Source organism: Taudactylus pleione, unplaced genomic scaffold, assembly GCF_031769625.1.
Source record: "Taudactylus pleione unplaced genomic scaffold, aTauple2 ptg000609l, whole genome shotgun sequence".
Classification (NCBI taxonomy): Eukaryota; Metazoa; Chordata; class Amphibia; order Anura; family Myobatrachidae; genus Taudactylus; species Taudactylus pleione.
The window spans coordinates 9107510-9128346 of record NW_028285011.1 but is presented as its reverse complement, the minus strand read 5'-3'; the positions used below and the strand labels follow the sequence as shown (position 1 = coordinate 9128346).

General features: G+C 42.3%; 1 protein-coding gene across 1 annotated transcript in view; it reads left to right on the top strand.

Annotated features, from left to right (window-relative positions):
- The window catches only part of MRPS9 (mitochondrial ribosomal protein S9), an 89732-nt gene extending 70189 nt beyond the window's left edge, over window positions 1-19543 (top strand). The window contains exons 6-11 of the mRNA XM_088454165.1: window positions 10989-11077; window positions 11892-11967; window positions 15419-15587; window positions 16425-16533; window positions 17395-17564; window positions 19289-19543. Coding sequence (XP_088310291.1) covers window positions 10989-11077; window positions 11892-11967; window positions 15419-15587; window positions 16425-16533; window positions 17395-17564; window positions 19289-19380 — 705 coding nt within the window. The 3' untranslated portion in view covers window positions 19381-19543. The remainder of the gene's footprint in view (window positions 1-10988; window positions 11078-11891; window positions 11968-15418; window positions 15588-16424; window positions 16534-17394; window positions 17565-19288) is intronic.
- Window positions 19544-20837: the final 1294 nt, after the last annotated feature.

Here is a 20837-nt window from a genome sequence, read left to right as displayed (position 1 = left end):
CTGCCTTCCGCCTCTCATCCCAAGTTTCACTTAGAAAAAATAGAAAAAGTCTAGCATGCAGGTCTTGCCGAGGCCTTATCAAACAGCTGTCATCCCACGAGCCATTTGCATTTGTTTTGGCTGAAACAGAGCAACCCAAGGGCAAGATGTGTTTGTTGCATTCCATCATAATAAAGAAATTACACATTTTGGAAGGAACAAAGCTTTTATTTGTAGTGCTTGTGCTTCAGAGCCATTTAACCCCAACACCCCTGAATGTCTAATGTCATATGCAATATTGAACACTTCAAAGTATCTCGGGCACTTAACCTGCCAGGAATGGTGCTATGGACTTCTTCATGAAAGAGTCATTTCTTTTCTACTTGTCAGTAAATGTATCATATGTTTTCACTTCCTATTGATAGGGAAACACTTATATCAGCCTTCCAGACAGATACATCATTACTTAATTCTTCTTGAATATATTTGCCTTTTACCGCTTCTTAGATACTGTAGTGAGCTATTTATGAAAGTAATAATTAAATTCTCTGCACATTTGTATTGCTTCCTACAGTAAATATTATGTGCAATTGCATGGAAATATGATAAAAAAAAGTTATATATATTTATTTATTTATTATCCACAAAATGATGACATCTAAATGGTGTATAATATTTAGAATTAAAAAAAATATTGCAGCGCTTTCTCTCAACTGGTTATTTTACTTATTAATTCACAGTCTAAGGAGGGGGAGATTTATCAAAGTTTGGAGAGAGATAGACTACCCCAATCAGCTCCTACAGATGTACCCTCATTTGCGTCACAGTCCCTCTTGGCACACCTGGTCCCGTGAGACTCTGCTAGCGATGGGCATCTTTTCTGCCGATAATGCAATATGATGCTACTAGGACGCACTAGGAGACTGTGCTGAATAATTTGATGTGTGTATATAGTGTTCACTCTAGCTTCGGCGGCAGGCAGGGCACCAGAGCTAGAGAGGGCAACTTTGTGCGCGCACCCGAAAAAGGGGCGTGGCCATGAAAAGGGGGCGTGTCTATAAGATGCGTCCCCATTTCGTCATACTTGGGGGCGTGCCCGGCACTTACAGACACACCGGGCAGCCCCCAAGCGCTGCAGACAGTGAGAATAGATGCCGGGCGCATGCGCCCGGCATCTATTGTCCGGCGGTGACCGGGTCACCGCACAGTTCTCCACCCGCGGGACACTGCGACCAGCGGGTGAAGACGGCACCCGCAGGCTGTGAGGGCAGGGCGCTTTTTGCCCTCCAGAAGGAGGGCAGGGTGCTTTTTGCCCTCCAGAAGGAGGGCAGGGCGCTGCGCCCCGCTAAAACAGCCTAGCGGGAACGCTAGTATATATGTGTGCGACTTAGTCTATCAATCAGCATGCAAAGTGCTACGATGCAACGGCCACAGTTTTTTTTTAAACACCTAGTTCTGTTTACAGTCTCAGTCGCACACAGATATACAAATGTCACGTATTACAGTAATCAGCACAGTGTCCTGGTGCGTCCTAGTCGCTTCGCATTGTGACGTACTGTAGATGCAATTTTGGCAAACAAAGGCCTGACGCTAGCAGAGAAGCATGGGACCTGACCGCTCACTCACGCCAGGCATATCGCGCTGCATGGTGTATTGAGGCAAGATAAGCAAGGACACATCTGTAACGGTCATTTATCTCTCTCCAAGCTTTGATAAATATCCCCCCTAGGTTTCTGATTATTTCAAGTTCTGAAAGGCAGGACTGTATATCCATTCAGCATTTCATTACCATAATGGCTAAGAAACGGACTCCAGACAAATATTACATGGTATTAATTAATACCCTATCCACACACCTAGAATTATTCCCTGGACCGCAACTGGGTCGGGTATGAGATCCCAAATACCGACAGTGGCATCCTGACACCCATAAGGAAATAAGGCCTAACCCTCCCCAGTGCCTAACCCTAACCCCCCCCAGTGCCTAAGCCTAAACCTCCCCCCTCCCTCCCGCACCCTAAACCTAACCTTCCCCCCTAGTGCCTAAGCCAGTGGTTCCCAAACTTTTTGAAATCACGGCACCCTAGAGTATCAGCATTGTTTTCATGGCACTCCTCAGTTTAAGTTTGTAATCAGAAAAAAATGTAAAGTGAAGTAAATTGTGCTTACCTGTCATCCTTAGGGCCAGTTATGTGGTGGAGGACAGGTTTGCACTTGTGTGTCCACATATTTACATTACATTGACAATAATTAATTTGATGCTGGATCACCAACCTGAGGCACCGCTGCATGTGTCCTGAGGCACCCCAGGGTGCCACGGTGCACATTTTAAGAACCACTAACCTTCCAGGTAATGCCTAACTCTAACCCCGCACCCTAACCCTCGCCCTAACGCCTGATACTACCCTTCAGGACGCCAGCGGTCAGGATTCTGTAGGGATTTTGGCAATGGTATTTCTGCCTACATCCCCAGCTACTAACACCACCCAACACTGCTAATGGCATAAAGGCCTTCATATGTTTGAAAGTACACAGTCTATATTACATGGTTTGCAACACAGCTGAAGTTGTGACTTGAGGGTTTTTTTAAGTTTCGGGTTACATTTTTGTATTGCACATGTGCACATTTTATCAGTCCTTGTCTTTTTTAGTCACAAAAATGGCTTTCCATTATGTACAACTAGGGGGCTGAGGCTGGGACTGGAATGGGCATGCAGTGGCCGTAAAGTTGCAGGAAAAGTACAATAAGGGTGTGTGGGCATGTAGTTGTTAAGTGATACTGAAATGGCCACTGAAAAGCCTCAAACGCAGCCTCATGGAGGGGTCAGAGTGGTATGTGCTGTGACCCTGGTGTAAGTGACAGTGATGACTGTATGTCATTGGTCGCACAAAGTAATAGCACACCTATTTGTGCTAAGCTCCTAAAACCCCTGCAGTATTGTTTTAAAAGTGATTTTACACTGCAGGGCGCACTCGTTTTTCACAAATAAAGAATGTTTCATATTCAGTTGGGAAAGGGGAAGCCTACACATACATTTTATAATTTGTCATTATATAAGGTGTTTATTCCTTTACTGCAATTAACGATAATTCACCTTAAACTAATTTATCAAATACTGAAAAAATAAAGACACTGACACAGCTGCTTTGGATTAAAGTCACAGTGTGGTGTTTGTGAATATGTGGGTATGTGTATGTATGTATATTGTGTGTGTGTTTGTGTGATAGACGTGGGATTCAATAAAGGATTTATTTTTATGGATTACAAAAAATCTCCAGAGTGCCGCTTTCTGTTTTGGATTTATATGCTGGGTCTGTGCAACCTATGAAGGCTACCGAGGGCTAACTAGAGTGAGCTACCTATTTATACACAAGAGAGTGCCAGGCTACTAGAACTGATGTGTATGTATGCATGTAGATATATCAGGGCCGGCTCCAGGGGTCGGAGCACTCTGTGCTGGCTCTCTTTAGTGCTCCCTTACATCGCGCGTGGCGCAGCCGAAAATGGGGGCATGGCCTAATTACCATAGGCCATGCCTCCTACGTGACATTATTTGGAGGCAATCGGGATGTTGGGGAGGGGTGCGCCCTCTATGGGTGGTGCCCCTGTTCGACCGCACTGGTCGAAAACCCCGAGAGCCGGCCCTGAGATATATATATATATATATCTAACAAAAACGTGGACGGCGGCACTCAGCCCAATAAATACCAGTGCACAGCTGGTTGAAAGTTTCAACGTTTCGAGACTTTAATGTGTCTCGTCATCAGGATACAAAAGTACATATACAATCACTAACCTTAAATACCCGCCACCAACACTGCGTGTGCCTCAATCAGCGGACGTCCAGACAGGCGCTCAAAGATGACGTCATATCCGGAAGTCACGCTGTCATGGTAACAGAATATAAACAATAACGTGAATACATACAACAAAGTCAATATGCTCTATGATCATGCACCAACACACAGATATCAAGAAGACTGACCAAATAGAAATGCACAATAGATACATTATACAAAACAATGCAGTCCCAAACTTTCATTTAAACCCCGAGGGGAAAGAGTTCCCAAATGATGGATCCATCACACCGAGCGAACAATTAGGGAACGGATGGCTATTCATCGGTCCGCCATCAAAAGCTGCTTTTGAAAGCGGTCGCAGTGACCATCCTGTGGCCAGGCATTTTTTGAACATGGGACATGGTCTCTCTACCTTACGATTTATTCTAATAGATCACATACCTGAGTCTATTCGCAGAGGCGATAGGGGTGGTAAATTGTTGCGATGTGAGGCACACGCGGTGTTGGTGGCGGGTATTTAAGGTTAGTGTTTGTGTATGTACTTTTGTATCCTGATGACGAGACACATTAAAGTCTCGAAACGTTGAAACTTTCAACCAGCTGTGCACTGGTATTTATTGGGCTGAGTGCCGCCGTCCACGTTTTTGTTATGTTGGATCCCCGCCGTTGGGATTCCTAGGAGGGCACCGGCTAATTGTGTTACCATATTCAAGGGAGCGCTGCTCATCCATGGATTGTGTGTGTGTGTGTATGTATGTATATATATATATATATATATATATATATATATATATATATATATGTATATGTGTGTATATATATATATATATATATACATACTGTACACACACACAAGTGAGCAGTAGCATACAAAACTCATGGATCCCTGACTTGATCAATGCCAGCCATGAAATAATTATAGGAAGAAATGTCAGCTGGCCATACAAAGACATGAGCATCAGAGTACGTTACATATTACTAAGCGTCTTCAGCAAATACTAATATGGTTTTTCTAGCAACACAATATATATATTACATAGTTATGTCCATTTGCAAGGACCTTTCTTTTCACCCTTGTCTCCATAAATAAATGTTGTCATTTATTTGGTTGTGTTTTACAGTATGTCTTCTAAGCTCCAGGGACTTGTGGAAGCTTAGACTGAAAGCAGTGGTAGCACAGCTGTGAATTCCCAGTGTTTATAAATGGCTCACAGTGTTATGGGTAATGTGGTCCTATAGACTGATTCTTGCTCTCCTGCCTCAGCTGGGGTTTCGTGTAGTGACAGCCTCATTGCTCTTGTCTGTCCTCTGCTCAGTGGAGGGTGGTACTGTAAATAGCATAGTGTTTCTGAGTACTAAATCTGTAAAATATTACTACTATTAGGATTTAAACACTATGTAAATGAATCCTATTTCTGCTCATTACAGAATAACAAGGATGAATAGCAATATGTAAACCTGCATGCCGCTTGTAGTCTACACCTCAAAACAGGTCATGCTTACCACTGTTTCTATTCTGACTTAATTTTCTGTTTAGTAGTAACAATTGCAGTAGATCTACAACAGTAATACCATGCAAACTAAGGGCCTCATTTATCACCGATCTTGTTATCACTCGTTACTAATCTCAAATGATGCTCCTACCAATTATGTCACGTGTTTGAAAAATGACAGGAGCTGATTGGTTGGAGAAACATTTAAGATTAGTAACAAGTGATAACAAGAATATAAATGGGGAACGGGTTCAGGTCTAAAAATGCAAACAAACGTAAGCAGCAATCCTTTGTGATAAAACAGGGAAGGCAAATGCAAGTGCCTAGAGACCACAGGGGTCAATAGGACAGTGTTGCAAGCCAATCTATCCTATAATTATAGTAGCACTGCGTATGCACACCAAATTGCCGTACACATGCCAACAGAGTTGTATTTAGAATTTGACTACTTGCATGAAGTTGGCTGAGACGGGGATTGGACGGGACACGTAGATGTGACTGAAATATGATAAGGGCTTATTCACACAAAATGTGCTCCATACAGAAGGGGTCATTCAGACCCGCTCGCGAGCGCAGGACGCTCGCAAGCGGGTTGATGTTCCCTCACTGCGCATGCGCACGACGGTGGGAGCTCCGTCGTGCGCATGCGCGAGATCCGGCAAGTGACGGGCTCTCCATCGCTCCGGGTCTCGCACCAAAGGGGGCGTGCTGTCGATGTTGATTGACAGCACGCCCCCTTTGGTGGGCGTGCCGGGGGCGTGCCTGCCAGACGGAGGCGTTCCCATGGGAACGCCTCCCGTCTGAAGCCGGCCCCACTGACATCACTAGTGATGTCAGTGGGAGTGATTTTGGCTCTGATAGAGCCAAAATCACTCCTGGGCTTGCGGCAGCGAGACCATACCGCAGGGTCTCCGTCGCAAGCCCGATGGTGGCGATGGTCAAGACCATCGCGACCATCACCATGGACGCTCGCATATGCTGTGGGTGGTCACCCACAGCTATGCGAGCGGCCTGGAGGCCGCTCCATTTTCATGGAGGAGGGCCCTGATTCAGAGCGAGCGTTCTGGTCAGAGTGTTCGGCTCTGAATCAGGCCCAGAGTACCAAACAGAAGTATATGTGTGTTGCTCATCAGCATAGATCTTGAAGTTAACTGCATCCAATATAAAATGTGTCTTGAAAAAAAAACGCATTTTACTGCTTTGCAGACCTGAAACATTAGTGTACTGCAAGTCTGTGTGTATCCATAAAATTAAAGCATGGCTATTTAGTTCATATTTTGAACAAAACCTTTAAGCTTGCAGCCCATTGTCAAGGGTACTCTGCAATCTTCTACACTAGCATGTATGCCCAACACACCATTAAATGGCAGCTAAATGTACCTGAGAGGTGAGTACAGTCTGAGAGGAGAGTACAGAGGGTAACATCTAGACAAGGGCTGGCTTGTGAGCCACACCATACTAGGCCCTTTATAGTCTTGCTTGGAAGCAGCCTTGATGGTACTAGGCAACATTTTTCCAAAATGTACATTTTATTTGCTAGATACACATAGGTTTGCTGCACACAAATGTTAGTGCCGATAATAAAAAATCTTTCAGCTTTGCAGAACTGGTTGCACTCTGCATTTATGGCCAGCTCTGCATAGGCAGCAACATTTGTTTTCATCGGGCTATATTTAATCTTTCCGATTAGATATAACATGCGCATAACTCCACATAGGCCCCAGTATGTTTTCTTATATTTGCATTTTTGGGTCCATCATTGTGAATTGAATGAACAGATTGTTTTAAACAAATATTTGGAAACATGCCTTCTCCTTTTTCCATTTGCCTGCCACCATTATTCTAGAGCACTCGGAACAACAAAACACATTCCAGACACACTAGTGGGATGGTAGTAAGAGTGACATGACGGCCTCTTACTCATTGATCCACTTCATGGAGCTGCTATCTCAGCAGGAAGACTAAAACCGAATCTTTTTATTTCAAAATTATTATATATGAAAATTCACAAATCGCTGCTGGGACCTGGCCCACAACAGATTATTGGCTAAATCCTGATTCCTGGGAGAAGTGACGCGCAAATTAGCAGAGCACCATTATAGCTGTGCTTTGCTCTACTATTCAGTTATCCACTTGGTGGTAGGGATGGACAGTGGAAGCCGATGGTTAGTAACCATCGATGTTAGTGATCCGCAATTAATTTTCCCATTGAATTGCGGGTATTCTTCACCTGCTGACACCTGGAAGTTGTGTCCGAAGCTCAACTTGTGTGAAGCACTGACTGCTTCTGTGCATGTGCACAGTGTCACATTAATTGTTATACTATCAAATGGTTTTGATGCAATGGCTAGTAGCCATCGCATCGTGTGATTTGATGGCTGAAGCCCAGCACTATTCTGTGCTGGCCTTCCGACGTCCACCTCTAATCACTGGTATCTCTGGTGCAAAGTGTGGAAAATAGAGGAGTTAAAGTGCAACATGAACTGGAGTTTTCTGTAAACCCTCAGTTGTAATGTCTGTAAGGTAATAGAGATTTGGCAGTGGCAGCCCTTCGGATACTCTGAGATGGGAAGGTAAGGAGACAACTCTTAACTAGGTTTCTTACCTGTGTGTGGTATGGAAAAAACAGCAGTCTGTTCTGGGAAAAATGTTCCCCGTTACTAAGTAAATGCTGAGTTGGGCTGGCTTCTAATGCTCCCTGACTGTGTGTTGGGCAATCTATCTTTCCTTGTATGTTGGGGGTCTTTCGCTCTCTAGCAGTCTTTTCCTGTGTGTTGGGCAGTCTTTCTCTCTGTGCTAGGCCGTCTCTCACACACTGGGAGATCTATTTTGCTCTGTGTTGGGCATTCTCTCAGATTTGCTATGTTGGGCAGTTTCTATCACTCCCTGACTGTGTCCGGGAGTCAGTCAGTCTCTCTCCCTATCCCTCCCTCCCTCCTTCTCTCTGTGTTGGGTAGTGTCTTTCTCACTCATTGACTGACTGTATCAAACAGTTTTTCTCTCTATCCCTCCCTCTACTTGGCTGTGTCGGGAAGTCTCTCTCGCACTTTCTCCCTGACTATGGGGTCTATTCAGCAATTTTTTTTTGCATAAAAAATGCAGAAACTATAATTTCCGCATTTTTTAAGTCCACTATTAAGCAATGGGTTGATGGAGAAGATAACACAATTATCTTCATTCATTTTCATCTCTCACAGAGTACCGCACTGTAGGGATCAGCCATTGCTCTCTACAGTGCTTTTACGCTTTTTGCTATTCAGCAAAGCAAAAAGCATTAAATTACTTAGAATCCTTACTTTATATAACACCATCTCAGAATTATCCCGAAAACTGTAGGGACAAGGGAAATTTTCCCATAAGTCCCTGCAGGATCTTGTAACTCCGCCCAGTCTCCATCCCTGCTTTGCTGTGACCTCCGAGGGTAAGTACATCTCCTCCAACCTGTCAAAACTGCCTTAATTGATTGACATGTGTACACAGGCTTTATATTAGTCTGTATACATTTATATTTATGTGCTTTTATATTTAAAACTATCATAGAAATTTCAAATATAAATAGCACATAAATATAAATGTATACAGACTAATATAAAGCCTGTGTACACATGTCAATCAATTTGGACAGGTTGTATTTGGAGGCGGTCACCACAAAGCAGGGATGGAGACTGTTCGCAAACGCATCGCTGAGCATGCGCAGAAGAAGGAACAGAGGGTATTGTTTTCGGAATCCTGAAAACAACACACAGGTAGTGTGTTACCGCTGCCGCTGTCCCTGCATAAAAAATTGCTGAATACCTGAAATAAAAGTAATAATTGATAAAAAGAAAAAAAAAAATTCCTCAATAATTTTCGGGGTACATCGTCACTATTGCTGAATAGACCCTTATGTGTCAGACAGTATCTCTCTTACAGACTGTGGGGTCAGTCTAATTACCGGCATATGCTTGAATTTGGGCTGAGAGTGTGCCGTGATGTGCGGTGCCATTAACTGTATTTTACCGCTATGGAAACGGCAACTCCCACCCTTTGCCAGTGTGGCTGTAAGAGCTCATAAGCCCTTGTGTCAGTGTAAACTGAACTTTTATGATTGTTTTGCTGCTACTTCCATTAAGGGACCCAGATGTAATCAGAGGAGTAGATGATTGTGTTTTATGTTTTCCTTGTAATGTGGAAATGCAACTTTGTTTTCCTTCAAGACGTTGCAGTCTGCACAAACCCCTGCAGAGAAACATTCGCATCCATCCCTAAATAAGCAGCGAAAAAGAGCCTCTCAGCTATAGTGGATGTGGGGTAAATTAGACATGCTGGCCTCTACTTTCTTCCAGAGATTGGTAGGAAACTCTAGTAGAGAGAAGGCTGTGTGCATATGCCAACTTCATCAGTGGGCATAAATGCTCAGTGCTCCATGGGCTTAGGGTTAGGCATGAGGTGGAGGGTTGGTGTTAAGGGGGGTATCCACTTAGCGATTTAACCAAGCGATTGCATGATAACGACGTCGTTATCGTGCAATCGCTTGCAAATCGTGCATGCATCGGGCATGTTTTGGTCGGAAGCGACCAGCAATGCGCGTGGTCGCTTCCGACATCGCCCATACATGCTGGTCAACCTGACGATCTCGTCAGGTTCAGCATGTGCGGGGATGAGGGATGTGCCTTGCCTGAACGAGTGAACGTTCAGTCTAGGCACATCGCTAGATATACAAACGCACGATTGCAATGTTGTAATCGTGTTCTCGCTTGTATATCTATAAGTGGATACCCGCCTTTAGGCTGCGGGACGGGAGGGTTAGGGTTAGGCTGCTGGAGGTGTGGGTTAGCTGGGAGTGTAAGGGTGATGATACTTACAGAAATGTGTCTGGATTCTGCCTGTCGGTATGCCACTGTCGGGATCCTGTACCTAACCCATATACAGCTGTCCCAGCTTTCATTACTAACATCCCTCCTTCACCTCGGTTCTCTAGTACTGTTTATCTCACTAGATCTATCAGGAGTTGGTGAGGAGCCCACGCCCTAGCTTCCTGAGAAAGATACATAAAGGATCCTCTGTCTTTCAACAAAAACTTACAATTACAACATTCTTTATAACTTGGAGTACCTACTTAATCTCTCCTGCAGCTTTTTGGATCTTTGTTTGCGCTGGCTATAATGATTCCTCCACGTTACAGAAATTATGGCAATGGGTTTGAACTGAGTAGCAAAAATAGCTTTTCAAGCTGACACTGTGGTGGAGGTGGCCTGTACCTGATGGGGGATGCTGTTGCGTTGTCAACAGTCTAAATGTCGACAAGCTACATAAAGACCCCAGTACTTGGACACCATTGGATCATGTTTTCAGTTGTATTGCCACTGCTTGGAAAATGCTTTAAGTAGCATTTTACAGTGATCGACACAATGGTGTCTAACTTCCGGGGCCTACAGAGAGCTTATTGACTTTTTGATTGTAGACAAGCCCTAGGTATCCCCACCTGATGGACACTGTCGAAAAGCTGCACAAGAGGAAAGGACTGGATACAAGCTGCTATAGAGTAGATCAAGCAACTATTACACATAGGTTTTGGGTTAAGATGAAAAGTCTACACCATGCTGTCAAATCTGTTCCCTCTTTCCCTACTATGTCCAAACAAGGAGCACTAGACCCAAGTGTAATGTCCCGATAGGTGTAAACATGAATACTATGTTACCATAGCCTATTTCTAATTCTGTTACTTTTTTATAGGAGTTTTATGGGAAATATCTGTCCATTCGTGCGTATGATGATGAACATCGGAGTAAAGGCTTAAGCTCAGAAAATGAAACACCAAAGATGTAAGTTTTCATTCAAAATACAAATCTTTAAGCAAACACATCCTAGACAAGTTTTACTGTCAACCACAACTGCATATACACAGCGAGCATTTGGGTTGCAGTTCAGCCATGTTTGTAGTTTTCACTCAGTGATGCTCGGCTTTTATTACCACACATTTATAAATGTAGTAACATCCTTATTAAAAATGCTCAGCACATTACACAAATTCTGTGTACTCCTTGGTATAGCATGCAAGCTGATGAGGCCAGTGTTATGTCCGGGTGACCTGGGCACCATTACAGTATTATATTTAATACTGTAGGACTCCATGTAGCTTGTGTTTGAGCTATCAGTGGAGGACAGGGAAATGGTATTTTATCTGAGATGGGCAGACTATTCCTCCACTCTATCCCAGTGTTAGGGGTACTACGCAGTCTATTTACACAGGAGATGAAGGGCGCTTTGCTGCAGTAACTGCTGATTTTCTATGTATCTTTCCTGGCATAGGTCATCTTTTGATTGGCTGTACCTTGTTTAGGACTCAGCATAGGATTGAATTACCATACTCTCTCTATTTATGTCAGTAGTCCCGAAATTCAACATATAGTTTACCACACTGTCACTTCATTATGCTTCTTAGGTCACTGAAGCTGAACTACTTTTCTCATATAAAGATGCTATTTATAGGAAGCCGTTAAAATTGTGATTTTCTACAGTGTTTTGGTTTATCATCAAGCCACGGATGCCAATATTAGTGATATCAGGTGATGCGTCTCTAATTGCCGGAATAATTAAGAGAATGCGTAATGCTGTGCAAACGTTTGTTTTGTACAGAAGCCTATCTGGCAGAAGGTGGTTGATTAAGGAGGAATTGGAGAACTTGTTAGTAGAAAAATTGTCTGACCAAGATGTAAGTAATATCTGCTTTTATAAGAAATAAGTCAAATATTCTGTGTGTTGATTATCAAAGGGACGTTTGGTACAATGGATAATTATCATTAACCATAAAATATAATTTTCATTTTGGAGGGTATTTTGAATAATTTAAATAATTAGATTGCTTCTTTAGATGTATTCTTGTTTTTGAAGACACACTGTTTTCTACCATGTGTATAGCACAAAGGCAGCATCCATCTTTACTTTACTCTAATAGACAACTGCTAACTTACAGATGACAAGCAAGATGTATAGGAGTATACATACATTTACCTTGACATGGTTATTTTACAGGACAGGTATCATTGTGTATTATCTGAATGCTCTTAACATTTGGGGCGGGATGTACTTATAATCACATCCGCAATGCTGTACATTCCGTCACTTATCAGGTAGATAATGGCAATAATACTGCCGGTATGTACATAGAAAATCACAAAGGGCCGCTATCCCGATAAGAGCTGTCCCATGCGATAAACTCAGGGACTTCCTGGTGTATGACCCAGAAGGACACATGCCATGGGCGGTGCTGGGAGGGATCCCTCTCAAGAGGAATTGTGGTAAGAAGCCCACAGGCTTCTATTGGGTAACGCCATTTAAAGAGGTCATCACCCACCGGGTCCAAGTTCCGGAATGTATCCCATATGGAATTGCGTTCAAAACTCAGAAAACTGGAGTTTTGACTGCATTTCCCCCTTTAGTACATCCCGCCCATAGAAATCCAGTTCATGTAACCCAGGGATATGTATAACTAGAAATGTGTGGCCCACAGTGGTTCAGTATTTGCAGATGATTTACTTAATATGCTTTAGGGGATAGTAAAAATGTAATTCTTGTTACATCCTTACCCTGATGTTTTTGCACTAACCTTTTCTCATATTTGCTTTGAAGGCTCTTTGATCCTACTGATGTTCTTGTATGGCAATGTACTACAGTGGGGCTTCTCATTGACATGTTTTTTATACAAAGCAATAAATACTTTATTTGTACACACGTGATTTGAGCCCATTGAATATGTGACCTCAGAAGACAAGTTATTACACCAGGGTGTATCTTGGTGCATGCTGTGTAATTGTCTGTTTATTATTTTAAATAAGAAAAAGCTTTAGTTTTTCTTTTTCTTTTTTTTTTTTTTGACATTACAGAATATATTGTGTTCATCAGTGGTAACTCTTACCCAATAATTCAACTGTAAGTCCTGAATGTAAGGAAATGCAAGGTGCCAAAGTTGGTGAATGTTTTATAGCCACTTGGAATTAATTACAGTTAGGTTAAATCCAGTAGGAGATGGTAGTTTGCACTGCAGCAAATCCTATACTTGCCAACTTTTTGCCTGGGAGATGCTGGAGGAGACTGTCCAGGTGGTCCATATGAAGGGCGAGCAGTGCTGTGAATCGCGTCGTAGTGGCCCTGCCCCACCCTGTGTGCAGCTGAGGGCCACAATTGCACGATTCATGGTGAATCATCAAGTTATTAAGCCCCTGGACTGCCCACGTCTCCAGAGAAGTGGGCGGACTTTGAAGGTTGGACATTCGGGATAGTAGAGAAGTATGGCAAAACCATTTGTGGGGTGGTTGTAAAGTGAGCTGCCAAATTTACTGATGCTGGATAGTGATATCTTGGCTCATTACCAAACTGCATTGTAAAATAAGGCTGAGCAGTACCTATATTCTACACGCAGAGCCATGCAGCTTCCCCCCCTTGAGCTGGATTTTCATCAAACTCTAAATGAGGCCCAATATTGGTAATGAAACGATGTGACTGGTGTCTAACTTTATTGTAAGTGCAGTTATTGTGCACAAAGGGTTAAAGTGCTGCTGTCCTAGTGAGCGTTCCCAGAGCACATCTTGTCTGGCATTACTATACAGAGATGTTTATTTTCTAATCACTTATTAAAGAACAGGAAAAAAGAATAGCAATAACTGCCCAGTGAAGTGCTTATTATAAATGACTTCATTATCTATTTTGTAGAGGAAAATATACACCATGAATATCCTGTCAGGCAATATTAAATATACCTGTTGTGTCACATTAGCCATTTGCAGAGTCATTCTATAATTCTATTTTCATTATGGATCCGTATTGACTCATCGCCTGTGGTTATTTTGGACCGCACACAAGTTATACCCTAATGCTGGGAACTGCTGCACATTATTTCCCAGTGTAAAAATGATAGGGGGGAGAGGGATTTAGGTGGCCAGCCATTGAAGTTAGATGCTTTCTACAGTAAACCAAGAACATTTTGTTATCGCAAACACAAATCATAGATGCCCTGACGTAGCATAATGCTACAAATATACTTTATAAATACAGTGTGCTAAATATGGCAGGGAAAGTGTGTGTGTTACTCTGTTACATACAATTCACTGATTTCTAGGACCCCCCATGTTGGCTGTATGGGTGGGCTATGAACACAGACTACATACATTGAACTAATTTACTTTTAATCTATTTATAATTTTCTTACATATGTGGAATGTTTCATATTCCAATTACTGTAGTTGAGTATGCTTGTAGTAAGAAACTGAATGAATGTCTGTCTGTTCATCGTTGACAACATTCGGTAGTATGACACGTGGAGGGGAGTTATACAGGGGAACATCCTTGTGCAATGTAATGTTGGCCTAAATAAATAATACTGAGAATGATGTCACTGGGTTCTAGGGAATTGATCGTCTCCTGCCACATGACAACAATGTAATATGTTCTGAGATTATGGAACCGGATTGATTTGGTCGAGTTTGCAGCTAAATTTAAAGCTGCAATCAGTTAAAAGGCAAAATCAGGCTTATAACTGATTGCCACTTTAAATTTAGCGGCTAAATCACTCTGGATCCATAATCTCAGAACCTATTACATAACCACCAATATGACTACACTTTAACGTCTGTAAGCGACTCTTCATAAATGTAATCGTAGATTTCTGCCTTTCGGTAAGGTGGTTAATTGTTTAGTATTAATATCTTGGCAGCCAAAAAAAAATCACCTTTAATGCTGAAAATAATAAACATCTAGTGAGGTAGCCCTTCAAAGATATTAGGTCTAATAAGGTCTTAGATGTGGGAAGACTTCATAAACACCATTTGTAAAAAGTGCGAAAAGAAAATGCAAATTTAATCAGCTGGCCATGGAAAGAAATGCTTGAAGGCTGATATAATTTGCAGCGGTTTGGTGACAAGATCTCTTCAGTTACAAAGGAGTAGCTTAAAACTGCCTTGATTCATTGTTATCTGCAAAGCAGGGACAGGGGGATTCTGTGGAGCATATAAATATATTGTTTCACACTGTTGGAAAATGAACATCCATATGCCAAAGTGTCAATCTGATAGGAATGTCAGTGAGTCCTGCTTTGCCAAGCTTAAGCCTGGGACTATAGCACAGGCAATTACACTGACACCTCCTAATGAGCTTTTGTTTGCCTGCAGTACCTGTATTTTATACAAATGATGGAACGCTTGGTGAGCCTGCCAAACAGCAGCATCGAGGAGGACTTTGTCCTGAAGTATTGCAAAAATCTTGAAGTCCAGTCCAAGAAACACGTGGCTAGTCCTCTGCAGTATGATGAGCATGGGATAGCATTCAGCTCAGGGGAAGGTAACCACACCCAGTCTGTCCCTCTTATGCCTTAAGTTGAGGGTGGGTTAGCCGTTACATTCAATGCTACATGGCTATTCTTTTTACATTATAAAAATATATAAATTATATAATTTCCATAGGGCTTTCTTTATCTGATTGCTGAAGGCCAGTAGACCATAGCATATGTACAGTGCCAGGCAACTGATGTAAACCGGCTATCGATCTCGATATCGATCATCCAGCACACCAACTCACCGACTACTATAGCGACCCGCCTATAGTAACCTGCTCGATATCGAGCAAGTTGACCTGCATGCACGACTGATGGACGATATCGCTATCGTCCATACATGGCCACGCATCGCTGGTCGATGGTGAGTTGGTAGGGGCCAAAAAAATTAACGATGTCTTTCAAAACGCTCATTTATATCACTACGTGTGCACGCACCATAAGTCAAGTCAGAGCTCTGTTCTCCATTTGGTGAGTGGGGCTCCTTGATAACAGATATATACTTGTGTATCTAAGCCAGGGGTTCCCAACCACAGTCCTCAAGGAACACTAACAGTCCAGGTTTTACCGATTGCCATACTTGAGCACAAGTGACTTAATTAGTACCTCAGTTATTTTGATTTAACCATCTGTGCACAATCATGGATATCACTAAAGCCAGGACTGTTAGTGTGCCTTGAGAACCGAGGTTGGGAATCACTTATCTAAGCCCTCAAGTATTCAGGCTTTCTCCTGTCCACGTTCCCAGTGGCACCCTATAAATAGAGGATGATAATATTAATAACCTATAGTAAAATGTTACTCTCAAGGCAATTCTTTCTGACATGTACTCTTATCATCAAAAGGCAATAGGAAAACAGCAGAGGCGACGGTTGTAGTACGGGACAAAGGAAAAGGAAAAATCACCATAAATGGAGATGATTATTTGGATTATTTCTCAGTACTTCAAGACAGGTACAATAAGGAATGTGTTACCCTTACTTGGGCCTAAACTCTGGGAATAGATTTAAAGAACTGAATTAAACCACCACTGTCAGGCAGACTGTAAAAGGTTATTTGTTTATTTTTAAACAATAACCAAAATTATAACTTAAAAAAAAAAAAAAAAACCTTTTGTCTCAAACGTAAGATAATGCTCTCTGTACACAGACAACTATTCTTTCCGGTATGCAATGGTTCCTGAAGAGGGCCAACAGCAGAGATACATACAGATTTTCTATGTCTGTACAATAAAGTGGTTTATTTTTCACTTGTCCATAGACTGTGTGATTTCAGACTTTGTGTAGTAATCTAGGTCTTGTTTGGTAAAGCAGACACTGTTTTTTCTGTTTGATTTCCATAGATTTTTTTTTTTTTTTTAAAACCAACCAGCTGCTGTGGCAAAACATGCATTGTACTGTCCATATGTGTCTCTGCAGCACCCCCTATTGGGAAGCAGTGGAAATACTACCAAAATCCAGCTTAAATATTCTCATGCATTATCAACTATTGTACTAGGGCTGGATGGGCTAGGCTTATGCTTCAGCATTGATGTGTGCAGTTCCTCCATAACTGGCTAATGCATGCCTGATATATACAATTATAGGAAAATTGTGTTATTTTATATCACTATCATGCACAAAGCATTGTACAGATAGGAATTCTACTTGATTAAAAAAGAGTAAAAAGTATTGCTTAAATAATATTGCCAACATCCATATGTCAGATTTGCGATAGTGTATATAGAAATTGCAATGGTGTGTAAGAAGTGTGGGTTGTCAGGAGGTGCTAAATAAACTATACATTTGTGGCATGACTGTTTTTCTTTTTTTCTAGAGAGCAGCTTATGTTCCCATTTCAGTTCCTTGACAGACTTCTAATGCACGATGTAGAATGTACCGTTACTGGAGGAGGAAGATCGGCACAGGCTGGGGCCATTCGTTTGGCCATATCAAGAGCATTGCTCAGTTTTGTCTCTGAGAATGAAATAGAGGCTATGAGACAAGGTGAGGGTCAGGTGCTTATATAAAATAAAATGTGCTACTTGAAATTGGACAGCCATAGCCTTCAGATGGAGTCATATGAATAACGCCTCAGCTGCCTAATTACAAGTGTAAGATTACCGCTAAGCTCCAAAAATGGAACTCCTTCTGGATTTAAAGTGCAAACATGTAGTCATTTCAGGGGAACAACTTCCCCTTATTTCAGGTAAAGCTGGGTACACACTTTCCAATTTTGGCGATTTGCCGTTCCGATTCGTCGGAACGGGAAAATCGTTCAAAATATTGCTAAGTGTGTACAGTCTATGTCGGACGGTGCTCGCTCTCGTGGTTGTCAGCCGCATTGTCAGGTCTGCCCTACATGCAGCCCAACCTGACGATGTGACTGACGACCCCATGCAGCGGGATGGGCAGGGGCCAACATATCGGATGGTTGGGCACTAGATCGTCTAATATGTACCCGTTGTCCGATATGTTGGCCATTTTCCAGTATGGTAAATAAAGAATGAGGAGATTCCAAAAGTTAGTAAGCGACTATCAAGCCTTCTAAAGAGTGGGGAAGTTGCTCATAGCAACCAATCAGCTTCCAGCTAGCCTTTATCAAGTACATCCTATATTATGATAGGTAGAGGTTGATTGGGTGCTATAGGCAACTTCTCCAATGGTCCACTCTATAAAATGTTTGCTACATCTCCCCCCATAGTTATATAGCATAGTTATAGTAATTGGGTGACTCCCATGGTATAGTGGGCATACAGCATGGTCTCAATCCCGATGCAGGAATCATGAGATAGGTGTTGAAATACTGATGCCTATCTTAATGCCGACGCCAGAATCCAGGAGGGCAGGAGTGCCCTTATTGTTAGCTACTGGGGGTGTGTGGTTAGGTTTAGGTAAGTTAGCGGGGTTAGCGTTAGGTTTTGGGGGGTGGGGAGGTTAGGGTTAGGCACCCCTAGGGGGGGGTTAGGGTCAGGCACTAAGGGGTAGGGTTAGGTTTAGGCACGAAGGGGAGAAACTTAGGTTTAGGCACTAACTGGGAGGGTACGGGGTGGGGAGGGTTAGGGTTAGGCTACAAGAAGGGAGGGTTAGGGGGTGAGTAAGTATACTTACCTGACCTCTGTCGGGATACCAACCATCGGGATGCCACTGTCGGTATTGTGACAGGAGGCATCCCGACAGCCGGCATTACATACCCATTCCACAGCATCTATGAACAGAAAAGAAGCACTGTTGGAAGTGCATATTTGGTGGGCAGTATAAATAACAACATTACAGATTTTAAAATGTGGAACTTTTTGTTGAACTTTGTTTTGCACGTTTGTCCGTACTATTTTACTTTATACAAGTTGCACATGGTGTACTATTTTTAGGACATTCAAATACAATTGTAATTATAGTACGGTTGGTAGAATGTAAGTGGGAGCCTGAATTTTGGCATTGTGAGCATTTCAAATGAATGATTTTCAGTGGCAGATGATGAGGATTTTTATTATTTTATTTACAATAAGTCATACTCATTTGGCTGTAACAGAAAGCGAAAGTATTCAAAAGACTTCTTAAAAGTAATAAAGGGTAATACAACATTGTGGTTAACCGATCTATAGACATACTATTTTAATAGTAAGGGTAAGTTTTTCATATTTCTATTCTCTTTTTCCATATTTAATGCATTGTATAATGTGAGAAGGGCTCAGTTATCTAGGCCTTATTCTGAGAATGGTTTCTTTCAGCTGGGCTGCTCACTGTAGATCCACGTGTAAAGGAACGGAAGAAACCTGGCCAGGAAGGTGCTCGCAGGAAGTTTACATGGAAGAAACGTTAACCTGCTGTATGTATGCTGGAGTAAAGCTTTGGCAGCTGGAGAATCTTTGCTGTATTATAGCTTCATTGTGGGGTTTTTTTCTAACAAAAAGTACATTTTTATTTTTTCCAAACTGCTCTCATTCTCGTAGTTTGTATAGTAAGGTGAAAATAAAAATAAATTATGCCTATAAATGTTTGTAGACATTTTGCATAATTTCGTAAGAAAACAGAATAATTATCTACACAAGTGAAACCCTCCTGAATACAGGAGAGTAGCGGGTACCAGGTACTTTGCCTGACCATAATGGGATACACACAGAGATAAAGGTGATGTATAATAACCAGGCCAGTTTCTAATGACCTACTTGCAAACTATGGAGGTAATATGTAGCTTTCATTCTTGGTCCGGTGCCGGATCATAGAAAGGGCACTGTAGCGTGCCCCTCCTCCCCCGAAAAGGGGGGTTTGCTTGCTGTGCTACCCCCAAGCTATCCCCTCTCTGGGAATAAATGCCATGCACTGCAATTTTTACCACCCGCTGGTGGGGACTGTACCCGGCATGTTTTAGCAAAGCGCCAACAGGGCAGGGTGCATTCTGTCCTTTTGAAATCAGACAGGTCACGGGGCCCCGCTAAAACAGCCTAGCGGGAACGCTAAATATGGTTGGTGTCACATTTTCCTCTATCGTTCTGCACACTTTTCAAAATCTCACCAGATTATCGGATTACTCAGACATTTATCTCTGCGTTATGTACATTGTATACAGCAACCACTAGGCTGTGTTTCCAATTTTCGGAATCGGAGTAATGAAACATGTTGGACAATCATCCGACCTGAAAATAGAATGAAAAGTCGGATTTGTAACATGTTGAGTTTACCCAATGGAAGCCGATCATGTCGACAAATTGGTGTTGGCAGAATGAGAAATCAAGCCTTAGATGTATGACCCGCATTAGTTCTGCTACCAGAGCCATGGATAAATCTGCCACCTGACAGGCACTTTAACATTACAGTTTGGATTTAAATATATCTTCATTATGACTTGCTTAGCATATCCAGCCCTCCTCCACTCAGAAGCATGGACTGTCACTGGCGGTGCACCATTGTTGCTCATTTCGATGGTTTGCAAACTCCGTTAAAATGGCTCTAGTCATGTGACAATGCCCAGTGTACAGCAATCATTTATTTTTTGAGTGATCGTAGTTTCAGCTTTATTTTTAATGCTGCACCTTGCAAATATGATTGAAATGATAACAGCACAACTTGGTAAATTACCAGCTATAATATTGTCAAATTCTTGTGTTGTATTGAACTCATGCAGCCTTATTTTGTTGGCCTTTGAAACCATGGTACATAGGAATGTCAGCTGCCAACTGGACTCCAGAAAGATGGTTGCCGACTGTTTCAGAATTTCTGCACAGTTTCAGTGTAACACCATGCAGTGTATATAGGATGTGTGAGTTCACCAATGATCAC